Source organism: Balearica regulorum, chromosome 2 (genome assembly GCF_011004875.1).
Source record: "Balearica regulorum gibbericeps isolate bBalReg1 chromosome 2, bBalReg1.pri, whole genome shotgun sequence".
Taxonomy (NCBI): Eukaryota; Metazoa; Chordata; class Aves; order Gruiformes; family Gruidae; genus Balearica; species Balearica regulorum.
Window position 1 is genome coordinate 138,070,330 of NC_046185.1, and position 26,899 is coordinate 138,097,228.

A 26,899-nucleotide genomic window follows, 5' to 3' on the forward strand; every position below is an offset into this window, starting at 1 on the left:
CAGGAGATTAATTTATTGAATTGTACCCTACTTGAGCCTAAGTGAGGTACAATGTTCCCGGCTATTCAGCAAGTTTCAGTATTTAAATATTATATGGTCTTTGAATATATCGTAAACTCCTCCTTTAGATAAGTACACATGCTACAATAAGATATGGACAAACTTCTACATATGTTATGGTTACAATTGTATATCTGTAGGAAGAAGGAAGAACTGAAATGATCTGAGGATTTAACATGCAATTATCATTCAAAGTCTCCAAAGCAAGTTGCTTATAATGGTTTTCTAGTAGCTTTGAGAGGAAGCAGCATATATTTTTTGTTTTCTTCATCTTTCTTTGTGTGAAATTCTGAATGATTTGGTTTTGTGGTTGATATAAAAATTACTAAAAAATACTACTAAAAATAGCTTTTGTAAACACTGAAAATATCTCCTAGAGTCAATAAGAGCCTATGTAGAAGTGTCTGTAGGTAATGGATGGAGTTTGGCCTACTGGTGAGCGTATTTTAGCCACATATTACAAAAATTGCCATTTCCCTTTTATTATGTGGGATATCTCGGAAGAATAAGCTTCTACTTAGGTATCAATATATCAGCCAGACAACTAAAGTTAGGTGTGTTATATCTGGTTTTATATACAGGTGCTAAGAGAATTTAAGCTGACATAAATTGTGTTGATATTTTGTTTGTAAAAGTGATAAATTCAATATGCATATTAAAAAAAGCATTAAAATGAAAGAATAATAAATTATTTTTTATCCTATTTTTATCCTAGATACATCTAGGAAACAGGTTCTCATGTAAAGTTTGACTTCTGCTTTATGTGTTATGGTTTAACCCCAGCTGGCAACTAAGTCCCACGCAGCCACTCGCTCACTCCCCCCGGTGGTGGGATGGGGGGGAGAATCAGAAAGATAAAAGTGATCGAGATAGACAGTTTAATAGGTAAAGCAAAAGCCAGACACGCAAGCAAAGCGAAACAAGGAATTCCTTCCCCACTTCCCATGGGCAGGCAGGTGTTCAGCCATCTCCAGGAAAGCAGGGCTCCACCACGTGTAACAGTTACTTGGGATGACAAACGCCATCACTCTGAACGTTTCCTCTTCCTTCTTCTTACCCCAGCTTCATAAGCTGAGCATGACATCATATGGTATGGGATATCCCTTTGGTCAGTTGGGGTCAGCTGTCCCAGCTGTGTCCCCTCGAACTCCTTGTGCACCCCCAGCTCACTGGCTGGTGGGCTGGGGTGAGAAGCAGAAGAGGCCTTGGCTCTGTGTAAGCACTGCTCAGCGGTAACTGAAACATCCCTGTGTTATCAGCGCTGTTTCAGCACAAATCCAAAACACAGCCCCATACCAGCTACTGTGAAGAAAATTAACTCTATCCCAGCCAAAACCAGCACAGCATGACATGCCTTGTTTTGCACTGGTAAAACATGTTTGTCTGTTTACCTGAACTCAGGTTGTTATTTTACCGGAACAGCATTGCTGTTGCAGTTTCAAAGTCATTCTCCATTTTTTCGGTGTTCCCCACCCTACTTCATCTGTGTAGATTAAATTTCCTTGTCCCAGGGAAATCATGCTCCACTCATCTACCTGGATGGTAATAACTGATCTCAGTGCTGATCTAGAGACAACCACTTTGTGAGTTTCTATTCTGTTTCAAAATAGTGCAATCACTGAGAAAACCCCTTCTTTTAATCTCCTCCATACCATTTCTTCCTTCAGTGAGCTGTAAATCAAAGTTAGTTGTCATATATTCTGCAGAGAGTATATAGATGCAACTGTCAGTTATTTAGACCCAGGTTAGTTTTGAGTCTCATGGGAAAAACTTGTGGAAATACTAGAGCTGCCACTAACAGTTAATTGGAAAGCTTTTTCTCTCATTTTCAGATATGCAAGTATAATAGCGATTGCAGAAAACTGGCGATAATGTCTTTTGTCACCATAGGGAAGAGCAATGGTGCCAATTTAATGAAATTTTTTCCTGTCCTGAAAGTGTCACATCACCTTAAGCTTGGTTTGATCCCCCTAGTGAAGCTCTAATTTTAATGCTGGTAATTTAGAGAAGATTTTTCAGCAGCACACAGAATGTGTTAAATGCATTGTGAGCTGTATGCAGGAAATCCAATTATATGCAGTTGTGATGTCACCTATCTCAGTGCATAGATTTGGCTGCTTGCTTTCTTTTTGCCACAGAAATATTGGTGTGATGGAGTGTAAGAGAGGATGGTGCTGTAACAGCAGAGGAGGAAAAGTCAGCACTTAGGGAAATGGGAGGTTTTGTTAACACAACTCAGCATTTTTGGAACCAGTTGTCTGTGTGGTTTGAAATTATATCATGCTTTCATTAATATAGGCTTAGAATTCATTAATTTTGTTGCCTTCCTTATTTAGGTTTAGTTTTTACATTGTAGTTTTTCTACAGAGTTGACTTCAAGGAGAGTGACCTCTAATTTTCAATAGGAAGATTGATCAGTAGGAGCAGATTTCCCTTCCACCGCCCAGTAATGAAAGGATGACAGATGGAACACACTTGTGTGCCTTTCATATAAAATTAGAGAGCGAAGGTTTTGTTTTCATATATTATCTTCTGTGCTGTAACTTTAATTATAACCTAAGATTCTGCAAAGTACAATTATTAATGATATAATGTAGTTCTATCTTAGAGCTTTGATAGTTAGCACATCACAGTTGAACCCTGATCATTAATTTAATACAGTTTAAATCTCACGACATCTTACCCCATATCAGAATGGTGTGAGATCCTTTAATCAGTTTCCTGAAGTTATACTCCTCTTGTTTATTGATCTGTTGAAGTCAGCACAAAACACACAGCTGTACTTTTGGCCAGCTAAGTTAGGTCTCTTAAGAAGTTAACAAATCATTAAAAGCTATTTCCAACTATATTGTTTTTGTCACTACTACTGAGCCTATCCATTTCTGGAAACCATTAAATGTATTGGTTAAGTTAAAAAAAAAACAACAATGAAACAACAACTCACTAAAGAAAACAGCCTTGATTAATTTTCTTATTAATTTGTATTACTTAACTAATTTGAGAATTGATAACAGAATGTTTGAGTGATTTATGGCTTGAAAAAGAAGACCAACATTTCCCTCCTTGAAAATGGAAATTGGCTTGTCAGACATTTAGATGAAGAATGATCAATCAATAGGATTTTAATAAGGAGAAGGTTTAAAATTGACTGAAGGTGGCTTTTGTTTAAAGGTGATTTGGTATGTGCAAATTACTAAGCTCTCCCTGGAGAGGATTTTCAAAGGCAATAATGGGGACTGATTTTCTTTGTTTATTCGATTCTCTTTCTGTTCCCCTTGCCAGGGATTTCAGTACTTACCTCTCCATTGTGTCTTTGAAATCTCCCTGCCTGCTTTTCAAGTCCTGTGAATTATTCTACTTATTTGCGTTTACAACTATCATTTTTAACTGTCATTTTTCTCCAGCAAACATGTTGTCTGGATAAACTTATTTATTTTCAGCATGAGTTCGTGTTAGGCATAGGGACTAGCTGTTCCCAGTGATTTTAGGAACACAAATTTCAAAAGTATATACACACATTGGAGAAATAGAGTTGACTTGGAAAGTCCCATTAAAATCCTGCCTTTTGGTATCCTGTTGGAAAAATCTAATATAATGGGCTTAGTGATAGAAAACTGGCTCTACTGGCAATTATGGCCACCTGGGTTGGTTTGTTTTCTCCATTAGTGAAGTCTGTATTGGACTTTTTGAAAGTGAGGTAACTAAAGCTATATTTAAAAAGCACCATTCTTTACTCAATATTAACCACATAGGTATGCAAGCTGTAGATCCATGCCATATGTGTTGAAAGGGTGAACAGTAAATAGCACACCCACACAAATTCTGATTTTCACTACTTCCTCAGAGTACTTTTTTTCTCCACTTAGGTTTCTTATCCTGATTCCAGTCTGTTTTCTTAGCTCTTCCTATCACTTACTGTTTCCCAGGCTTTCTATGCTAGTGACTTAGAGGCTAGCCTTATGGTGTAGACTCTACTTTTGTACCTAATCTGAGGGGTTTTTTCCCCTCAGCGCTCTGTAAGCAAGTGCATACTGGTACCACAGTTCCGGAAGAGGTTCTAATTGTGTGCAGACTTCTTTTCGGAGGTTATGGTGAGAATAGAGCACTGGTCGCTCCCAACAGAGGCAAAGTTCAAGTTTCTTCCCCAAAGTAGAGGTTACCAAAAGCTTTTAAGTGAAAAATTCACTGCTTTACCCATGCACATATTTTTTTTTTCCTTTTTTTATTAACAGAAAAAAATGATTGTCCTTCTTCTTCATTGAAATGACTGGGATCAGAATGCAGACAATTTTTGTGTGTTTTTCTCTTTCTTCTCTTTAGCTTTATTTATGAAGGTACTATTAAACTGCAAAATGTGGCAGCCTCAAGAAACCAAAAAGTGTAATTGAGAAAGTCAGAGTAGTGATGTAGACCTTGCTACAAACCCTAACTGTAATTAGTATTTTGCTTGTGAATTTTGTTTGTAATTAGAATTATGCTGTACGTATAGTCTCTGCAAGAGAAATTTCAAATACAAGGATGTACTCCATCCACTTCTGAATATGTGAACATGCTCAAAATCTCTTTGAGCAAGCTGGTGTATCAATGCTGTTGGCTTTCCAGTGAAAAATGCCTGCTGTTTTTTCCTGCTCTACAGCAAGTTCCACCAGAGGCTACTAAGCAGATCTCTGAAGTGATGAGAAAAGGTTGAAAGCTTGAATTCTCAATAGAGATGACACTTCCTGATAGGGAACTATCACGGACACTTTTGCAGCCAGTTCTGATCTTTGGAAAGGTTCTGCTTCATGCAGTCAGCTTTGAAGCCAATGTAACATGGGCAGAAAGGACAACGTTCATTCACAGAGCTTAAAGCCAGAAGGTAGAATTAGCTGATTTAATCTGTCCTTCTGCAGTTCTTGGGCTGCTACATTTCACAAAGGTATTGATCTGTTTAGCCCAGTAGCCTTTCCTTGGCTAAAAAAACCCCAACAAAACAACCCAAAAACAAAACCAAAAAACCCACCAAACAAACCAAACCAAAAATAACCCCCTACCTTTTTTTTTTGCAACTGAAAAATCCTACCCCTTACCAATAAAAGAATGGCTAAGAAAACTTATAGATTTAAAAAAGATTAAAAAACAAACAAATACACACCACCCCACATGCTCCCAATATAATCAAACAAAAAAAACCTCAAAAAAGAGAAATCTGTCCAAGAATTACTAATTTACTTTAATAAAAGCAAAACATTTGTAAAGACAGAACTAGCGACTAGATGTTTGTTGCTTGTGCATTCATGCAAGTAGAATCTTTATTCATTTTCCAAAAAAAAACCATTTTCTTGTTGCAAAGATTTTTGAAATAATTGAGAAACACTGAAGAGTTTAAGTATACATTATTAACATATTCTAGTGATTTTGTCCATGTAATGCTTCCTTACTTCTGCACAGCTCACATACATAACTCTTAAGGTTCCTGATTTGTCCTCCAAATCCATGATCCTAAAGAATGATATAAATTTAACAAACAGTCATTGTGATAATTCTAATGTTTGCAAAAACAGTTACTCTGGCAAAACCAAAAATATTTGTAGTACTTGTATGAAAGAGGCAGAAATTTTCTGGGGTTTGTTTGTCTGTTTAAAAATTACGAGTTTGAAAAGAGGATGTGACATAATATGACTCCTTGAAATGACAAAATCAAGGTCTCTTACCTGCTATGAAAAGATAAGAGAAATCCATAAATAGCATATTATGACATGGCCGAGTGTGACACCTAGAGGCCATATGTTTAGGATCCCTAAAGAATAACTTTTCAGCTGCAAGTTTTGCACAGCACATTTAATTTTGGACTTACTTAAGGAATGGAGCTGCCAGATTTTGAGAGACAAAGTATATTGCAACATATAATTTTTTTTCAGATCGTTCATGTTTAGCTTTTTTTTGTGTGTGGCTTCCCTGACAAGGCTCCCTAGCACTGATACAGAGAAAAATAATAGACAATTACTGAGTGTGTTGAAGAGTGCTCAATACTCTGCAACAAAGCCTAAAATAGCCTGGTACAGCTTATTCCAGCCTGAAGTTCTTAAAATCTAATAAAATTCTTGCAGGTTGCATCTCAAGAGAATTCTTATAATATGCTTGCATCTATAGTAAAATATCTGCAGGGAAGTTGGGCCCTTACAAAATGCAGAGCTAGAAGTTTTGACCCGTGAGTTTAGGTCAGGGAATAAAAAGAACAAAAGCTTTTTTGAGCTATTACATGAATTATTTAGATCATAGATCTTGGAAAACTAATGTTCATGTAAGGGAACATACCACACCTTCCTAACTTCTGTAGAAGTTAGGGGTTCAACCATACCACTGCATCCCATGCAAGGGATATATCCAAGGGCATCCTCGTATGGTGACTGAACCAGATCAGCGTGTTACAATTTATAGTGCTTTTCAGAAATGTGTGCGACTGTATTATCCAATGGATGTTGCCTGTAATAAACTCATTATAACTCTAGAGCTTCTTTCAGGGAGACAGTTGACTTATTCATCTTTGGTAGCATTCATCATTTTCATACCTAAGCAAAGGGAAAAAGTCTTGGAGATAAATCAAAATAAGCAAAGTTCAGATGAGGAGGACCTTGACTTTTCTACACAAGAAAGAAAATATTTTTCATTCTTTAGAATTTGGGTGATTTTTGTGATATTCTATGCAGCACAGATGGTTTAGGGGGGTGCACAGATGATTTAGGGGGGTACAGCTGTAGATTTTGTAAAACGTCTTCTATAGATCTAGAAGAGTGGACTGAAACTTCTCTCAAGATTTCAGGGCTAACCAGAATCTATGAAATTGAAGGTCGATGAAGGTGATGCTGGACACACCTCTTAACTGAATATTGTTGACCCTAGAAACAAATGTACCACATATATATTGTACTCTCTGCATGCTCTTTGACTTTACTATATGCAGAAATACAACATATTCAGGATAGAAGATAATATGATCCTGAAGCTTTTATTCATGGCATTTCATAAACAGAGAAAGGTGCCAACATGGTACTGCCTGTTAGCAGAGGAATATCAGCAGGGTGATTCTGTTTGGCAGGCAGCTTTTCATACCTAGTGGCTAAAAAAATTATATCTTGTTCCCGTTTCTCTTTCCACTAAATAAAAGGTATTGCAAGAGGTTTTTTTGTCATCCTCTAACTGCTTAATGCTAGGAAACGTGAGCAAAGTAATTCCAGTATTTCATGGCTAACTCTACCTCGTTTTCATAAAGGTCTTTGAGGTTAGTCATAACTTTTTCTAGAAAACAAAAAAGCACTAACTTATCAATCACTTGTGCAAGCAGTTTACAGACTCTACATAGCTGCCATGCCTCAAATAAATAACTGCATCTGAATAAAAGTCTACTGAGACTCACATGTTGGTGCTCCAAGGTACAACACTGACACTGTTAATTCTACTGAGACTCACATGTTGGTGCTCCAAGGTACAACACTGACACTGTTATGTTAGTGATACAGATACTAATGTCAACTGTAGTTTATTTCTCTGCTTTATCTAGAGGTTTCTTCTGAGAAGTGCTTAAGCATTTATTTGTGAATGTCCAAGCTGTAAACAACTGATAAATTGTGATCATTAGGTACGTATTAGAAGATGAGTTGCCAGTGTGGGCTGGAAATAGTGGTTGCACTGAGAGGGAGGTCCCATGTTCCCTGTAGCAAATAGGAAGAGGGTAAGAGTGTATTGGTTATACTAGGTGGAAAAGGCTAACGGCAGCTCTCCAGGTAAGGCGTGCTGATAGCAGCTGATGCTTGCAATCAGGACATATTGCCTCTTGCGTCTGAAGTCTTAGCTCCTGCAGTTAGGTTGGTGTGGGTGTCTCTGCAGGCATCAGCCTGCTCTTTGCCCTGTGGTTTCACTGGCCTTACCCTGCCCTGATTAGTAGAAGACGGGTGTATGTATTGCAGAAGTGATCTAGTGTTTGCCAAAAACAGCTCTTCAGGAATCCTTCCCCCGCCCCCCCCCAGACACACAAATACATTTGCATAAGAAACATTTCCTCCATTCTGTCTCTGTGACATATTTGTGATTAGTTTTAAATGCATCATAGCTTCTTACAAAATAAAAAGGTGGAATTATTATTTCATAGTTCGTTGATTTTTGACAGAAAAAAATGGTACAACCATAAAAAGTAGTATTTTGTTTTAATAATCTCTGTTTTAGTGAAGTTTAAAAGTATGTGGTCCTATAGTTGCATAAATATAAGAAAATATTTGAGTGTTTGTGTGCTCACCCTCTCTCAGGATATTGCTTTGTTCTGCTGTCAAAACCCGCTTTGATTCATTGTGCCAACTACATGGATGATCTGTTCCCTGATGATGCTTCCGGATGATCTGAGTCACGTACAAAATATTTTCAAAGGCTTTCTTTATACATTCATAGAAAACCCTAGGTAGAATCCATTGTATTTAATAACTCTGAAAAGGGTGCCTTTTCCCCTAGTCACTCTATAAACTTGATGTTTCCCCAGTGCGTAGCTCCAGCGAAAACCCCAAAATTTTTACTTTTAATTTTTCAAAGAAATGTGTAAGTTATATACGTTTTATTTTAACTATGCAAGTCAGTAAAGCTATTGCTACAGATTTTCTGATGATCTTAAAACTTTTTTAAGCCCTTAAATTCTTAGTCTTATTTTTCATAAATTATGAAGCTGGCATTATTTTTATTCTTGGGAAAAATATTATCAAGTCCCCCTATGTAGCATGCAAAACAATGAGCATGTGACTAAACCCCAAATTTACTTGTGAAATTGCTATAATTCTGTAAACCCAGAGACCATTTTGATTTAAACCAGTATTCTGTCCAGTTCAACAAAGCAAAGGCTAGAGGGGTTTCCATGCTTCCTAAAGTGAATATAGCATGAGGTAGCAGAAGCGAATAAAATGTATTTCCAGAAGTGCTTTAGCTGAGGGTACAAGTTGTGCATCAGGATGCTATAAATTTGTTAAGATCATGGCTTTCTATGTATTCCTTATCAACCTATAATCTCCTGATTGTTGCCTGTTTTTCAACAGCTGAGGAACAGTAATCCACACTTGCTTATCTCTCTTAATCACAGCCTCACGGTGCTAGAGCTCCCTGAGCCTTTAATTCCCTCTTAGAGGCGTAACAGAGTGGAAAGTAAACAAAGACGAATTTGCAACCTTCAACATTGCTAATTTGCTCTGATGTCAGAATATTTAAACAGGCAAGGACTTGAGAATTATTTGATCACGGCCGATTTTAATCTAATGCATGTGAAAAGGCTGAGTCTGGGAAGGTTGTGCAAAATGACAGGCGTCCCAAGAGAGGTTGACTGGAGGTTTCTTCTTTAAACAACAATAGCTCCATCATTTTCAAACTCCAGGTCCTGTGTTTCTACTGTGTGGTTTTGTAGCTGTTTGCATTTTTAATTAAACTTTTTGAATATGAGAGCACTTTTCTTGAAAATTCCTCATTTGCTTCCCAGTGTATAGGTGTCCGAAACCCGATCTTTAGGCTTGTTATTGCATCTATTCACTGGGTAGTGGGTGGGAGAGATAAAGATCCCTATTTAAAAAGCTTTGTCTCTCTCTCCACATTTTTGTATCATCATGACAGCCTAATGTATCCTGAATTCTTTCATATGTAAAACTCTGTATGTTTTAAAAATGATTGATAACTTGATCTTCAAATTATTTTAAATTACACAGTTGACATTTATGCGTGTGTATATGTGTACATACTAGCTGGATAGGAAAGGATGTTATCTTGCATTATATATTACATGCACACTTCATCTACCCTGGAGGTAATGTGCGTATACATACATACACGTTATCATATACATATATTCATCTGTCCTCACAGCAGACAGCTGTATGTTATTACCTGAAACAGATTCGATAAATATGCAAACAAGTTAGTGGGGTTTTTTTATTTTTCCTTCCCCCCGCCCCCCGCATTTTCTTCCATTTCCCCTAAAAAGGTTTCAATTGTCTGTTTAATGCATGTGTAATCACTTATTTTTGTTGTTTACAAAATGGTTAATGCAGTGTACTTATTGTTATCAGGACAAATGTCTGTTGCTCTCCTAATTAATATATATCGTTCTAGTTATATCTGTTCTGGTTGTATGACTTGTGTTTCTGAAGCATGTCTGATGATGATTTCTTCTTTGCTTCTTAGTATGTATCATTTGGGATATTCCAGGGAGAGACGTGTCTGGGAAACCAGCCTTTTGCAGTCACTCTCTGCGTCGAGATTACAGCACTGGGCTATTTGTGTTTCTCCTCATCCCTGTTTCTCTCTGTCTCTCACTCTCTCCAGCTGGTGTAAATGACTGCTGCTGCCTCCCAGAGCAAGATAACCTGCTCAGTCAGCTGGAGCCCCCTGCGGACAGCTGTCTCGCTTTTAGCTGATGGAAAACTGCTACTAACCGCTGAATGGAAGAGTGTGGAGCAGCAACCATACTAGCAGCAGCCGCCGTCACCGCCGCTGCAGCAGCAAGAGCGAGCAAGGACTCTATTGTTCCTTGGTGTTAAACAGTTTTTCCTTTCCAACTGCCATGCACAATAGCGGGAGAGAGGTTTCCAGTCCCCTTCTCCCCGTGAAGAAATTCTGAAGAGGGGAATATTATTTGAAGAAGGTTTCGCGGTTGTGCTGCAGGTTTTGGAGGTGGCAGCAGGCTGCTGGAGGCATGGGGTTGAGCGAGGGGAGCGCTGCTTTCTGCCGTGGTCCAGGGGTTTCCACCGTGCCAGCCCGGTGCGTGGGAGTTCTGCTTCTGCTGCTGGGAATCTGGGATGCTCGTGCACAAAGTGAATTTCAAACTTCATCAGTGTATTTGTGGAAGACCGGTAAGTAAGGATGCAGTGTTAACACAACAGCAGTGTATTTATTTTTTGTTGTAAGTAATAACCTTTTTGTGTGCTTTGTGTACGTGGAGGGAGAAAGTTAAGTCTAAATTACTAATGTTTACTTGCAGGATTATAGGAAAAAAAAATTAGGTCATCTTCCAGGATTTCACCAGCCAAGCAAATATAGCAATTAAAAAAAACACATCTGTGAGTCTGTGGTATTGTTACTGGGATCTCTTACATATTTTCTGTGTCTTCTGAGGTTTTTCATTTTGTTCAGTAGCTCTGTGTTGTATGTAAATAGCAAAGGTCAGGGCATTAGTGCCTGTCCACAATGGGAAGGATCATTTGTTATAATTGAAGTCAGCAACGTTAACAGTGCTCTAAAAATATTGACATTTCACAAAGAAAGATGTAATTCAGCATGTCTAATCTTTGTGCTCTGTGCTGACATGTAATATATTCAGCGTGGTAATTGATGGGGAGTTGGGTTTGTTAAATTTAGGTTTGTTGCACAGTATATAGGACATGTGAAAGCTAATGATGGATTAGGTGAAATAATCCAAGTGATGCCAGATCTCATAACTGAAGAGCCACAGGCAAATACGCTATGTGGATTCAGCACCACACTAGATAGATCATTTCCTCTACTTTGATACTAATGAGTTACATGTCTGTTTTAAAGATTGCATAGTCATAACAGTGTTACAACCTTAACTTTGCATTAAAAATCAGCGGGGAATATTCCTGTGTCTGCTAATATATTACATTAATTCAGAACCCTAGCAGTGATGAATATGTGCATTTTAGTTGTCTAATACAGTTTTAGTTCTTTTGTAAGTGGAGTCAAAGTCTCCTTCAGGAAATTTAAAAATTTCAAGCCAGTAAATATTTCACATTGGCTTTCTTCTCTGTACATTGCCAGGAATAAATAAAACAGTCCAAAAAGTAGTAGATTTGATTAAGAATTGCTTTTCCATTAACAGATAACATAGTAGTAAGAGAGAGTGCAAATTAATCATTTGTCTGGAAAACAACTTTGAGAAGACAGTCTCTTTCCTGGATGGAGGGCCCCAGCCTTCTGCCACAGAAGCAGATCAATTTACAATTACAGTGATATCCTGAATTTTTTAAGAGGCTCCATCTATCCAGCAGCTTGGGGAGGAGATTAAAAGGAAATTAATTTAAACAAGAAGACAAGCTTTCCAATAATGCTAGAAAGAGAAATCTGAAGAAGGGAAAATCCTTTGCAACTTTCACTTCTGACTGAAAGATGGGTTGTGCAATGACAGTGATGCTTTTTTTTTTTTTCCTTTTGAACCATTGACAAATTCGAAACATAGTTTTCAGTTCCATTAAAGATTTGTAAATGTTCAGCACACAATTAAAAAGAGATAAAATACATGCATGGGTTTATGTAAAAGCACAGTAATAATACAGCATTTTCAGGAAGCGTTTTACATTTACCCTAAGTTGCTAGGCATCAGAAGAATAAACTCTCCAGCATTTTATTATGTCTCCATTTAAAAATTTAATGGATTGTATTTAAAAATGTTCAAATAGTAACATAGGTTGAGAATAATAACAACTCTAGTTAAATAATCCTTACGAACATACACTGTCAATTTGCTATGGACTTAACTCCGCTTACTTTGCATATAGTACGTGTGCGCTGAGGTCGTGTCAGTTAAATCAGCAAGAAGGAAACTGGGTTGGCTTTTGTTTTCTCCCCCCCTTTTCTCCCTTCCTAGCAAAGACCACTCTTAAGGAACTTTTGTTTAGAACAGGTATCATCTAATTACATTGTCTGATGAAGAGCTAGTTCTTCCCTTCAGCTTTTCTTCTGTGACCTCTCTCCTCTATTTTGCCTCCGATAAGGAATAGGATGAGCATGTTCACTGTTCAGTTTTTAATAAAATCAGTGATTTGACGATAACATGATGAAAAACAAGTCAGAGTGGATCTTTTCAAACAATGACTAGCAAGATGCAGTGAATCGGGTAGTGCATCTGTGTTTGGCTTCTAATTAAATTTTTGCACTCCTTTTCTTAGCTGTTTATTGAGTTTTGCTGTTTCCCCCCTCCTCTTTGTGGGAGGTTCTAGAAAGTGAACTAGGAGAATCACTGGTCAGTGATCAGAAGGGATATCTAGCACAGGGTGTATAACGTTCAGCTAAAGTTTCAGAGGGAGTAATAAAACTGAACAGTAGTGAGCTCATCCCACTCAGATGGTATTTTGCTTTTCCTTCAGTGAAGGAAATAGGTCAGGGGCGTGTGTGGCTAAGACTATGTCTAGGAAATCAGCCTGATTATGTGCCTTTTGGGACCTGTTATGTCCATTTTTTGAGAAACATGCTTTTTTTGTATTGAATTTAGTCTGGCATCAGCTTTTCTAAGTGCAGTACGTGACTTACATGTGCCTGTTTTTTTTATTTCAAAAGATTTTTGAAATAAGGTCTTGGTGTATGCTACTCCATGTCTTCTATACCAGGTTACTGCTTTGTGTTTTCTTAAGGGTGCCCTTGACAATAATCTGTGGGGATTATGAGGTTTGAGTTGAGGCATTCTTTCTCCTATAAAATAAAAATTCTGATGTCTGGTAAAGTCCCCCTATACTTTTTTTGAGAGGTTGGCGTTTTGTTTTATGGAGTTTATGGTGTGTGGGGGTGTTATTTTGTTTGATAGTTTGGTTGTTTTATTTGGTTTTGTTTTGTTTGGGGGGGGTTTTGGGGGTGGTTTTGTTTGCTGGGGTTTTTTGTGGGTTTTTTTTGGGGGGGGGAGGGGGGGCAGGAGTGTTCTTCTAATTAAAATTTCAACAGTTTACTCTAACTATGAAAACCTCTCAGGGTTCCTCTCTATTACCATTCTCCTGTCTGCTACCATAAAAATCTGAGGTGTCTGTAATAGTCGGGTTAACCATTTTGGGGTTTAATTATCTTTGATTCAGCATGGACAGTGTTGTGCACAACCTACTTTGGGCAGAGAGATTGAACTAAATGATCTTCAGAGGTCCCTTCTAATGTCCACCATACTGTGATATGGATGCCATCACTAATTCACTTCTACTTCTCCAGCTAAAACTGATTTAAGGTTTTGGCTTTCGTAACACTTTTGATCTCTTATGAGAATGGGTATTTGCTGTTGCATATTTATGCTGCAATTATAGTGTGTTTAATGGACCTTCAGTTTTTTGAATGGTATTTAGATGAACATAGTTGATCATAGTTATTAGTCTTTAAACTAGGTTTCTTGCCAAACATTTTCATTCCATATCATGCAGAGCTGGTGTGTGCATTTTTTTCGGATACAAATACATAGTGTGGTCACTGGGAAAGCTGTCTGCTTTCTTTAACATAAACTAAAGCAAAGTGTCCATCTGTGCAGAATACCTGGCTCTTCACAGCAGAGTGATGAAACAGCTCGATTCTCAGAGTTGAGTCATGGTGTCTGTCTGCTTAATGATTTGAGGTAGACAACAGCAATTCTTAGCAACTCATGGAACAGAAGTTGTGGCATTAAGGGGTGGTGATTCCACTGACATGATGTGGATGCACACTGCCAGCACTGGACTTCTGAAGTTGAAAGAGTTTTTGAATGACCTGTTTTGTTCATCAGTAATTGCCCTCCTCTGAGTCTACTGATTTCATTTGCAAGGAATAGTTATTTGGTTTGGGTTCTACACTGCTACATTGAACTTTTGTGAGTTCCTGAAATGTTTTAAATTTAATTCATGTTCTACTTTAACTATTACAAAGCCTTATTAAATTGTTTCTATATATGCACCAAAAAACCCCCACCCCCTACGTGCCACAATTCAGTAAAATCTGCTTGTGTTAAATGTTATTGTCCAGTTTCTTTTATTTTTAAAGTGAAATTTTCATATTCAAGAATGACTTATCTTGTTTGTGCTACCCACCATAGGCTAAGATTTTGATGTATCAGTAAGTTTTGCAGTGAACAAGGTGAGGACTGCTGATTCCTAAATAAAGACTGCCAGGCAGTTACTAGTCTTCGAAAACAAGATGATGTATGTTTTTTCTTGGTCTATCATTTTATGATGCAGGCCACATATATACCATTTCTATACAGAACTAAGTGTAGGCATTTCTTGCTGCATCAGAACTCTCCCTTCTTTCTACATTGTGCTTCATTTGTTTTCATTAAATCAACCGACAAGGTGATCTGTGATGTCCTGTCAATGTTGGGTGTAATGCTTGCCTGCAGTTACTAATATAATTACTGAAGAGCTGCGTAAAATCAGCAAGGTTCGATCTCACTGTAAAATTGCTTCTTCTGACTTTTTGAAGTAATGCACATAACACTCTTGAAGTGGAAGTTGCAACATTGGATTGATACCTCTGGAACAAAAACAGTCATAAGAAAAAATACGGGAGGCAGTGCCTTTACCATCGTTATCTGTTTTAAAGACTATTGATCAGATCTCAGATAGTACAGATTGGTATAGCACTGTTGAATTATTTGAGCTATTTACAATTGTGTGAAACCAGGACTTGGTCTTCTGTGTAACAATTGCAGTTGGATATTTCTCCTTCTTTTTGACAAAGGTAGAACTTGAAATAAATTTCCTGTGGGTAACAATACCTTTTTAAAATTACAAGCAAAAAGGCTTCATTTCCTGAAGAGAACACTTAAGTATCTGTATTTTTATGCTTATGTTGTGTCTCAGTATGTGAGAATTGGTCCATCAATAATAACTTGTTCAACTTTTGAGGCAGTGCAGAATCAGAGGAAAGGCGTTAATGTGGGTGTAGGAAACATACAGAAGATCGTGTGTCCTCCTGGGGGAGTGGAGGACCAGTGTGAAATTAATGTGCCAAGAGGTTTCCAGCGGCACTAGAGTGATGTTGCAAACTTGGTAGCCTAGGAGTTCTCAAACTCTTTGTGAGCTTTTTCAGGCAGCATCATCTCTCCTTGATTCTTCCTTGTTCCATCTTCTTGGGAAGAGGACTGCACAAGGGCGTCCTACTTCACCTGAAGAGCCTATGAACAAATCTGTCTGTTGTTTCAAGGTGGTACTGTTGGATCTTTTAACCGCATCATGCTTCTTCACTACTTGATAAGAACTTGGGTCTCAAAACCCCTCTGATTTTTAACTTCTTGGTTTCTCACTTACCCATGAAGTAGAACAAACACAACCTCTGTACCATCACGCATCCTTGTCAGGTTTTACAGTTTTACAAGTTCCAAGGCCCAACTCTATTTTTAAAAGAATTTGGTGCCACTAGTGGAAATGGAGAGAGGAGGGTTTTCAACATTTTGTCTGAAATTTCTCATCTAACACCTTCAAACATAAATTCACTGAATAAAATGTCCTTATTTTATTTTCCCTTTCTATGTCCCTAGGAATGTCCTTATTGTCACAGGACTGAGTGTTCCTATGTTGTATTAATGCCTGAGGGGGGACAGGAGTCCTTTCTAGGACCAGCAGTCCAGCAGGCATTTCAAAGTCTGCCTAAATACACACTGACAGTGATGATCACAGGGGGGAGAGAGAAAGAGAAAAATTACCTAACCAGCCCTCTGATTAAAGCACTTACCTTTCAAGAGCTTGTTTGTTGAATCTGTTCCATGATATAGAAAATTTCCCATTTGTTTCAGGTTTGGTTTTTTTCTGAAACCAGAGTAAAGAATTTTTGCAGTAATCACAACTTGAGACTGGACACAGATGAGCCTATGTCAGTAAATAGAAAACTCACGATTTCAAAGAGATTATGAAGAAATTATCTGAAGAGGCGGATTAGATGTGAAGACCTAGGGAAAACGCTAAATGAGAAAAGATGTTTTAACCCGAGACCTAACTGACAGGAAGGGAATTCACATGTGGTGATGAAAGAGGGCAATGAGGACCCCTTCAAGGGAAAGTAGAGCTCTAGTTATGGTGTGGTGAACTTGAGCTGGTACTTACACATCCTTAAAGACGAGGGGAGAGAGGTCAAGATTTTTAAACAGTTGATGTAACAGGTGTTTTTCAGGATTCATCTTTTTGATTCTCAGGTCTTCAATCACAGAACAAGATAAAAGGAATATTAGTAAAAACTGCATGTCATCAGCTTTTCAAAGAATAGAAACTACTCAAGCAAAATGTGCTAAAGATGCTTTACTGTTACCTCATTGATTTAAAATATAAATGATCCTCCAGGATTGAACATGGTTAAGTATTGCTTACATATGATCTGCATAAATTCATATTAATTTGAGTTACAATTTATCACTTCTATTGCGTTCTGTAATGTGCATCTAAGCAACCACACTGTTTACTGCCTGTCTCCCAGTTAAATCTGACTTTTATGTAGTCAAATGGGGCTTGTCTATCTATGACTTGAATAAGGAAATATTAATTTTCATTAGGCATATTCATCACTCTTGCTCTTTGCCCTCATTTATACAATATCCTTTCATGTTTTTTCTTCAACACAAATTGTTCCAGGCAAGTATTAAGTCTTTGATTAATGCAAAAGGTTTTTAGTGCAGCCTGGCAACATAAAACATTTGGCAGATATGCAGAAAATGGTTGCTTTAAGGATATGATTTATAAATGTTTTCTCGTAATCTGTCCTTATTTAACAAAATGAGAGTAAATATTTAAATGTTAGGAGAAAAAAATTGTGCTGCTTGAATTTTTTCTTATGGAGTTACTTTGCCATATCTGAAATAGGAAAATAGAAAAAAGTGTGTCTGATATTATAAGCCTCTAGTTAAGATAAAAAAATAATATACTCTGGGTTAATAGTTGACTTCACTTATAGGATAGCATTTTGAAGCTGTCAGAAAAGTGGAAAATGGTAGTTGATGATGTTGTACTGGTAGCTGAGAATGTCTGAATTGTTTTTAGCACGTGCCCTGGAGTGCTTATGCTAACTGGATCAACTGAATCCCTCAGTTTATAGGCATACTGGAACAAGAGAATACCTCAAAAGCTATGGGTTGTTTTGTTCTGTAGTCTGGCTGCTCCAGTGTTGGATTAATTCAGTTTATTAATATCTTGTAGACAAGGTTTTAACTTTACAGTTCCTAACTCCACTTGATGTTGATTTCGTCTTTTATGGTGTTCATCCACTCTGTTGTTCAGATGTCAAAAGTGTGCATCTTTTAACACAATAACTCCAGATTTAATAGAAAGTCCAATTCCCATAATATAAGGCTAGTATTCTCAAAGACAAGTAGTAATCTATATTTTGAGGTGATATTTGCCATGGTATAAATTAAATTGCACATTAAACTACACACTGTAGCTGAGAAAGTGGTATCTGGGGTTTAGGACACTACATATATTTATTCTGTTTATTGAAGGTCCTTTCCTGCGTTCACAACTTTGTTATATATGTCTTTTTTTTTCTTTTCTTGTATTCCTCTGTGATCTGTTTTCTGTCCACAAACAAGGCCTCTCAGTGTAACGGGGCTGAGACACCCTTTTCTGGACGTAGATCCAGTCAAAAATCACTGTTTCTGTTTCTTAGCCTAGCAAAACTGAACAAGAGTGTTGGGCTCCTTAGGTGGGTAAAGATCTATTTAAATTCAGGCCAACAGAATTTGAAGATCTGGTTGTTTGGTGTGGAGACTCAGAGGAGGCAACGGACTGGCAGAGCCTACAGCTGGAGACAACAGCAGCATTGACTTGGGATTTTATTTATGGATTTCTTCTTTCTGTGTCTGTTTCTGTCTAGTAAGACAGTAAAAGTATATGGAGTTACTAAAATAATGGAAGAATTAGATGAGAAAAATATATCTAGAAACCCTAAAAACCCCACATTATTTGGTAAAAGTTTTCCTAAATGATCACAATTAAAATAACTGTATTAAATCTCAGTCAAACAAAAGTTAATGGAAGCAGTTTTGCCACCACTAGCACAAATTAATCTCCCAGAGAAATCTCATTATTTACTACTTTCATATGAATGCTGTACAGTGTTAAACATATCAGTGTCTGGGATTTCACACAAAATCCAACAGACATTTATTGCAGCAATCAGCACGTTCTCAGCATTAATTAGCACTGTGCATTTTGGTGTGGCTGACATTTCTGGAAGTTGTCAGTAGACCGCAGTAGCTGGGTTGGTTTTTTTTAATTCACTTTCTGTATTTTGTGAGCGTTGCCAAGACTGTTTTGGTGGTTTTATGTCTGTGGAACAGAAAAGGCAAATCTGGAGTATTTGCATGGATTCAGGGAAGGAGTGGCATTAGATGCAGTCCTTATTGAGTGGCCCAAGTGGAAGTTTTTTGTGATCCCTGGTGAAAAGTGTTGCTGGAAACACGGCAAGCTTTCAAATGTCCAGATACTGGGAAGAGTTTTTCATAGGTATTTTGAAAGAGAGAAAGATAATAAGTAACTGTTTTGTGTAGACTGTTTATATTGCATAAAGTGAGTTTGAGGATATTAATTGGAGATGGTTTCTGATGTAATGAGACACACTTAAACATTTTAAAGATTGATGACATCTGCTAATCCAATGAGAAATTTCTTAATGAGATACGTTATTACTTTCTACCTCCTGTATTATGCAAAATGAAATGTTTGTATTAGTGAACAATAATGTAACTCTCCCTATGTGTGCTGGGGAATACCTATTTTACCACTAAGCCATTAGAGAAATAAAGAATAGAACAGAGAGAGATTGTTTTATAATGACTTGTGTTTGTACAGTGCCTAGCACAATTGAATTCTCTTCAATTGCTGGTGTTCCTATGCACCACAGCTTTATACAAAATGACATCATTAAGACTTGTTAAAGATGCTGTTTACAAAGATATGAAGATAAATTATTAACACTCTAAAAAAAAATTCAAAAATTTCAAGTGCCAAAAATAGTTCAAATAACTGATATCAAGATGCTGTACTAGAGGATAATAGGGGAGAAGACTATTTTCATAGGAAAACCGTGTTATGAAAAACCTTGGAAGCAGGATTATCTGTGTAATAGTTCCAAAATGTGGTGTTGGGAGAAAATGTCTTCAGTAGTAAAAGGAATGTTTTGAAATGATCTTAGCATTTCCATGTTCACAGATTTGGCAGTCATCCCTTTTTCTATTTGCATGTAGCAAAACTCTTGTTTGAATTTGATATGAATGTGCTTGATTGACCTAAAGATCACTTGTGTTATGTAAGGTTTTGCTTGTTTTGCATTTTTCTACTGACTGGTTGAATCAGGTGTGCATTGTGATGAATTTTGTCCAGTTTTATTCTGCTTTGAGTTGCTTGTGATTTTCAGTCAAAATAATGCTCTGGTTAGGGGAATAGATGGAGGAAGAGAGTAAAAGCTGTTACAGTGATACTGCTACATCTTGCAACAGGGTACATCGCACCTTATTTAAAAAAAAAAAAAAAAAAAAACCCATTGTAAGCCAGCAAACAGGCTGGATTTTCACTCCAGTCTCAGCTCTGCAAGTAGTTGGCAATGATAACATTGGGAATCTGTTTCCTCTTCTGTAAAGTGACGTTTATGTGAGTAAAATTTTCTGTAGGTATCTGCACAAAAACAAAACAGAAGAAACTTTGAGTCTTATGATTTTTGATATAGTTATTGTACAGTTCCCAAGAAACCAATGCTGTAGCACACTTGTAGTACTTGCCAGATGCAAGCAAAAATGGATGTAATGGAACAGACTAGGACATCTGGGAAACGTAAAGAAAGACGTTAATGTGAGTGGAGAATACAAACATGAAAAGCATGGGGCAAGCAACCTGCAGCTATTTTCTGTTGAATAAAAATATTTAAAATAGATTGTGAGATTGAAAAACTCAGGGGGCTGAGAGAAGGTGGCAATTGCCGTATGAACAGATACGGAAATTTCTAAACTAACCTGAGTTTTCTAATGAATCTGTCTGGAAGTTATATTTGTACGACATGTCCAACAGTACATATACCTGTGTATGGAGGCTTGCACGTGTGATATATGTGATGGTCTGAAAACATTACTGAACAACGCTGTACAGATCTAATGGCACTACCTTAAAATACATATAACCATAGGTTACCTAGGTCTTCAGTGTTTGGCTAAAACAGTAGCACAGCTTGAATTTGTGGTCACATTGAATAACAGAAGGGGTTTTGTTTGTTTGTTTGTTTGTTTGTTTGTTTGTTTTTAATATGCCACTAACTTATTTTAAGAAATTCTAGCTTCACTGTTGCTGCTTAGCTTGCTATTTTTAAGAGGCATACTTTGAAGGCTGTCATTGAAACCACTTTTGTTTGTAACCCTAAATGAAATTCAGTCAGCATTGCTTTTTAGACAGCAGCATTGGAAAGACCAACTCATTCCTGTAGGACATGCTTGGTGCCATGCAGAAGGTAATGAAAGGAAGAGGAGGGAGAGTGATAAAGTGACTGAGCGTGCAAGGAAGATTTGTAGTCTTTAACTTGACGTGGATGAATGACTTGTAGCTCTCCATATTTCAACTTGATATATGAATATCAACATCTTGGGAATAGATTGGGTACCTGAACCATAAAGATAGGAAATTCAGGTTATTTTCTATACTGTACATCTATGGCTTTGTAGGGAGTTGTAGGAGAAGTCTATGGGCTGTGCTGCACAAAAGTGAGTTCTTTGAAACTGCAAAGTGCATACTGTGGCAGATTCGTATAGGTGATTTACATAATTACTAGTGATAAATATTTTTCCCCTCTGTGTTTCATATGCTTTAAAAGCTTTATGGAATAAATCAAGATGCTGAGTATATGTACTGATTATAACTGAATCTTGGTTCTTTTGTCATAGTACAGATTTAAGCTATTTTATCAGATGTACTACCAATTACATGTGATGGAAGCAATTGTAAATTCATTATTTTGTTATATGGATATAAGAGAACTTGGCTTTTGAGATAGGATAAGAAAAAGACAAAACTTATGCTAACTCTGCACGAACTTTACTTTATTGGTCTGAGGATGTTACACAGTAAATGCCTTCCTTTGAAAATACTGAATTTGCTAGTTTACAGTGCTTCATAGTTTCTCCTCAACAGTGTACTGTTTAGTTTCTCTCTTAACACAAAAGTAATAGTCTTCAAGGATCAGGGTTCAAAAACAAAAGCTAAAATGTGGTAGTAAAGATTTTACCTTTTGGATGCAGAAGTAGGTTTTCCAAAATGGGTATGTGGGTTTTTTTAAGCCTTGCATATAAAGGGACATTGGTGATTAGAAATGAAGGAACAATTCAGTAAACTAAAAATTACTGTCATACAAACAGGAAAAAAAGTATCTCAAAATGACACTATCTGTTGCTAACATAATGTCTTCTTCACTCTCATTTAAGAAATAGAATATGGGTGTCTTCATATCAATGAGAAATCTTTCATGTTATTATAGACTAGAAATAAGTAAAACAGTGAACCTGTGTCTCTGGAAGTAAATTACATATTGTTACTGTTCATATATAGATGCTAGTTTGGGTGTAAGCCATTGTAAGAAAGATGATAGTAGATAATTTGCTTCTAAAGTAGCTTATGTGTGTGTTACAGAGGTTGTATACACATCTTCTGAACTAATAACCTTGCTGGTTTAGTAAATTAAAGGCAATCTTCGATATATGCCCATACCTTTCTAAATATATTGTTTTCTCAGCAAGTAAAACACTGTTATCCAGAAAGTATATTATTATTATATTATGAATGGAATCCATTCTGTATATAATTCTCTGAAAGCAATGAGTAGCACTCCTAGAGGCAGGCATTCATTAAGAAAATACGGATGTAAGGAGAACTTGAGATGAAGAAAAGGTGCAACTTAATTAAAGATAAAATATTAAAAGGAAGAGAAAAAATTAGTTTTGTGATGCCTGTATTAGATGCTAATGCAATTCAGCATTGCAATTTCTTTCAATTTAAGGCAGACGTTCCTCACCTTTTATGTAAACGTTACCAGAGAGAGTTATTTTGGAAAGGAAAGATGAAAATATATTAAGAAGCCATAAAGCAAAGATGCCCTGCTTTCTGTGTAATGAATCAGATAATATTTTGACTAAACTTTTTTATTATTATTATTGAAAGTATTTAGAAAGAAACAAGGCTTACTAAATCTTCAGAATGTTGTCGAAGTAATTTCATATAGATATGGAAAACAGATTCATGAATAGCATATCGGGGGGGGGGGGGGGGGGGGGGGGGGGGGGGGGGGGGGGGGGGGGGGGGGGGGGGGGAAGCCAAACAAAAATTGGAGTCTAGAACATCAAAGATTTACTTTTGTGTTATATCACTTCACCTGTGTCTGGAGCTAACAGGCAAGAGAGTTCATCTAATTTGCTGCAGTTGGTTATAAACAAGGAGTCCATTTGAAGTAGTAGTGTTGCTTTTGGTTTTGAATTTTTAAAATAAAGATGAAGAAGGCTCCCTGAAGATAGAAGCTCATTAAGAAAGCCAAAGGCTTTTTGGAGAATACGTTCTGTTCAGGGTGTTTTTTTGTTCCCCATTTTGTATGTCTCGGAGCACGCTGCAGCTTCTAATGAAAAAATAATGCAGTTCATTAATCTGGAAAAACTTCGGAAAGTAGCTGCATTCTCACAGTATTCTGGGAATTAGTTTGAACATAATTGGTTGGATGTCAATATTAAAGAGGACTCTAATGAAAAAGGAAATGCTCAAACTATGATAGTTTGCTGCTTCTGATGAAAAATTTAATGAGGCTGAATAATTACCCTTTCTCTCTTCTTTCTTCCCAGTCTGCCATATCTTTCCCAAGTTCTGCTTTACATTTATTGTAAATATTTTAAGCAGTAGGATTTCTATCAATGTAATAGAAAGATGCTGTTGTCTGCATGTCGCACTGTTTCATAGCTAGTTTGCCTTTTTCTGTAATCCTGTTTCCCTTCATCACTAGATTACTCAAGAAGAGTATTTGTCAGTTGTCATGCCCCTCAGCTATCACTTAGCTGAACTGCGCTTAGTGAACTTTAATCTTTCTTCATAAATCAACCTATTAGTGTTGCGCCAAGCAACACAGTATCTGCCGTTTACATAACGGTTACTCTAGTTGGTTTAATGTGACTTTTATCTTCTAACTTCAGGTTGAGAATTACTTCCTTCTGAGATGTGATCGTGGTCCAAATACATATACTTTCCAGTTACTAAGGTGACTGTTAATCACTTATTTACTAAAGTTATGAAGTGCATGGAAGTTGGGATTTTTCACGAGGAACCTATTTTAAGAAAAAAAAAAAAAAAGCCCAACCAACAGACACACAAACAGAAAAGCCAAAAACCACATTGTTAGAGTGGAGGGCCTTTTCTTCTGATAACTGAGTTGCCACAGAGTGATGTAGTGTACGATGTGCACTGTTTTCTTAAACATTTTAAATTCCAGGTGGAGTACAGATAGTCAGATGAGAAACGAAACATTCAGACTAGTCCTTTAAAACACAGTAAGCTTTTGTATATGCAGAGGTTTTCATGAGTTTTCAAATCAATTATTATGATTTTTTTTTTCTTCTTGCTTTTTTGGTAGAGATGATAGTTTTTAGGTCCCCATCCCAGTTTCTCATATGACTTGTATTAGAGCTTCCATACCCTACCCCTTTTCTGTCTCCGTGGGCTAATGAATGCTGTATGAGATGTTTGTCCCCATGACCTGGGTCTGTATTAGCTGCCTGTTCAATAACTGCTCAGTATTCTGGAGAAGGAACGTGCTCTTACTGCCACAGGTCCCTACCTGCAGCAAGAAATAGTGGTCCACCTTTTTGTGATGTTGTGTTAATGCACTTCCAAAGAGAAAAATGAGACGCACAAAGACAGTCTTATTTATCTCATGCTGTCAACATCTAAGAATTTTTATCAAAGAAAAATTGAAATTAGAAGACAAAGCCTCAACCATTTTGGTGCTTTTGTTAATGATATTCTAGTTCTGTAAGTTACAAAGCCTGAATATCAGTCACGCCACGATGGCAATGCAAAACTTGATTTTAATATTCAGCTGCAATCCATAGAGACATTTGGTTCTTCAGAAGACATTTGCTGCTGTTTCTTTAGAGCCTGCGGCCTTGAAGATGACCTGGAATGCCAGATTAGGAAATTGATAAAGCCATCAATGGTTTGCTGTGCTCTACTTCCCAGGCTACGAGCCACCTTGTCACATGTAGTGCTCATGATATCATTAAATATGTGATGTTAAGAGATCACGCCTTTTCCCTCACTTCATAAGAAGGTGAGAAGCTTTTAGTGTAAGCTTAATAAGCAAAATATGACAAATATCTACACAATCTTTAAACAGGAATTTTTGCTTTTTTTCCTAATTCCATTTCATTTAGTAATTCTGTGAATTTTCCCTTTTTATCGTGGTCAAGAGAGAGGCAAATCTAAATCTTTCTAGCACATCATTTAGTGCAAATATATTCCCTCACTCTATAGATTGTAATAACAGTGTATTTCTGTGGGATTTTTCCATTGAGAAAATAAAAATTCTAAGTCCAACCTTGTATGCATTTAGCTCCTGTGACTTTAATGTCATCACTCAAGGTAACACTTGAGTGTTAACATCAAGTGCTCAACATCAATTCTGGAACATAAGAATCATGAGGTAGAAAAGCCAGCAGTATTTAACTAGTATTTTTTAATTTAACTAGAAAATGAAGGCTTGAGATTAAAAATATATAAATGCAGCTTTTTGTTTATTGGATAAAAGGGGGAAATACTCTCCCTGAGAAGGTCCTAGATGTTTCTTTTTGCTATTTTAATTTATATTTAATGCTAAAAAAATCATATTTCTTCTTTGATAAGTATTTTTTAATATCACTTTCTTCTTAAAAATATTAAGCTTTGTGCAGCTCAGTACATCGCGATTTCCTTTGATATATCGGTTAAACTTTAAGATAGATCACAGTGGTGGGGCTTTTCCCATCATAGAAGCATCCTTAAACTTTTTTTCCTTCCTCTGTCATTGGAATACACCTAACTGTGAAAGTGGCCTGGAGAGCAGCTCAGAGGTCATGAATTTTCATTTTCTTTTCAATTTTATTTAAAGGAATTTGTCTTAGTTCCCTTCACTGATAAAATATACATTCACACAAAATGCCCAGTGCTTATCATCTTGTGTTTAACTAGCTGTGTTAAAACCTACTTAAAACAAACAAACAAAAAAAGTATAAAATGTGTGTCTTGATCTTTTTTCATTCCAGGAGATTCTTAGCTGTTAGGTAGATTAGCCTTTATGTTTTAGTTAAGAAATAATACCAAATCCCTTCCATTAAAATGAATGGGAAACAGAAGATGAAATTGAGCTAGGTGGCACTTCATTTCCTCTTGTTTTGGAAGAATTTTTAGAAAAAGTTGCTCCTTTATCCTTAAAACATATGAGTGCCTGTTAGAATTGATTCTGTGCATAATGCCAGTGTGGTTTTAACAAGCAGACTTGGTAAGCGTATGAATACATGAGTATTGGATTAACATAGGCTGTTTCAGCATCCTTTAATTTTTCAGTTGTAATGAAGGATGTATTCTTTGGGTGACAATTGGGGAAGTTTTAATGTAGATTTCGGTTAGTTCCTATTGTGATTGTACATTTGTAGTTGATGGTTCAAGATCTTATTTAGGAGTTCTTCTGGCTTATGTGCCCAACACATTTCTGTTTCCTTTTTGCATCAACCAATACCATTGTCTCCTATGGAATTGAAGTAGTGAAAAATGCTACCTACTTATGTGGTTCTTGCCACTTCCAAGGTCCTTCGGTTATGTGGAAAAAATAATTTTAAATTTCAATGCAATACAGACAAAAAGAAGATTACACCTTGTGATAGCAAAGAAATCTCTGAGAGTTAAACTCTTAAAGTATAATACCTGTCACACTGAGATCTGGGAGATGAATACCCTTGGCCTGGCTGTTGGCAATGGTTTTGTATTTAAACAAGCTTTTCATTGCTATTCCATTTTCAAAGCAGAGAATGTCATGTGTGTTTAAAAATAACTAGTCTCAAGAAAAGTTTCAAAATGAGAATATATTGTTTTAAAACCTGCATAATGGAAAAGCTTTCAAACAGAAATTC

At 36.8% G+C, this 26,899-nt stretch overlaps 1 protein-coding gene across 1 annotated transcript in view; it reads left to right on the plus strand.

The window, feature by feature from the left end:
- THSD7A (thrombospondin type 1 domain containing 7A) overlaps positions 1-26,899 on the plus strand; it is a 289,030-nt gene that overhangs the window by 75,147 nt on the left and 186,984 nt on the right. The window contains exon 3 of the mRNA XM_075746097.1: positions 10,387-10,913. Coding sequence (XP_075602212.1) covers positions 10,757-10,913 — 157 coding nt within the window. The 5' untranslated portion in view covers positions 10,387-10,756. The remainder of the gene's footprint in view (positions 1-10,386; positions 10,914-26,899) is intronic.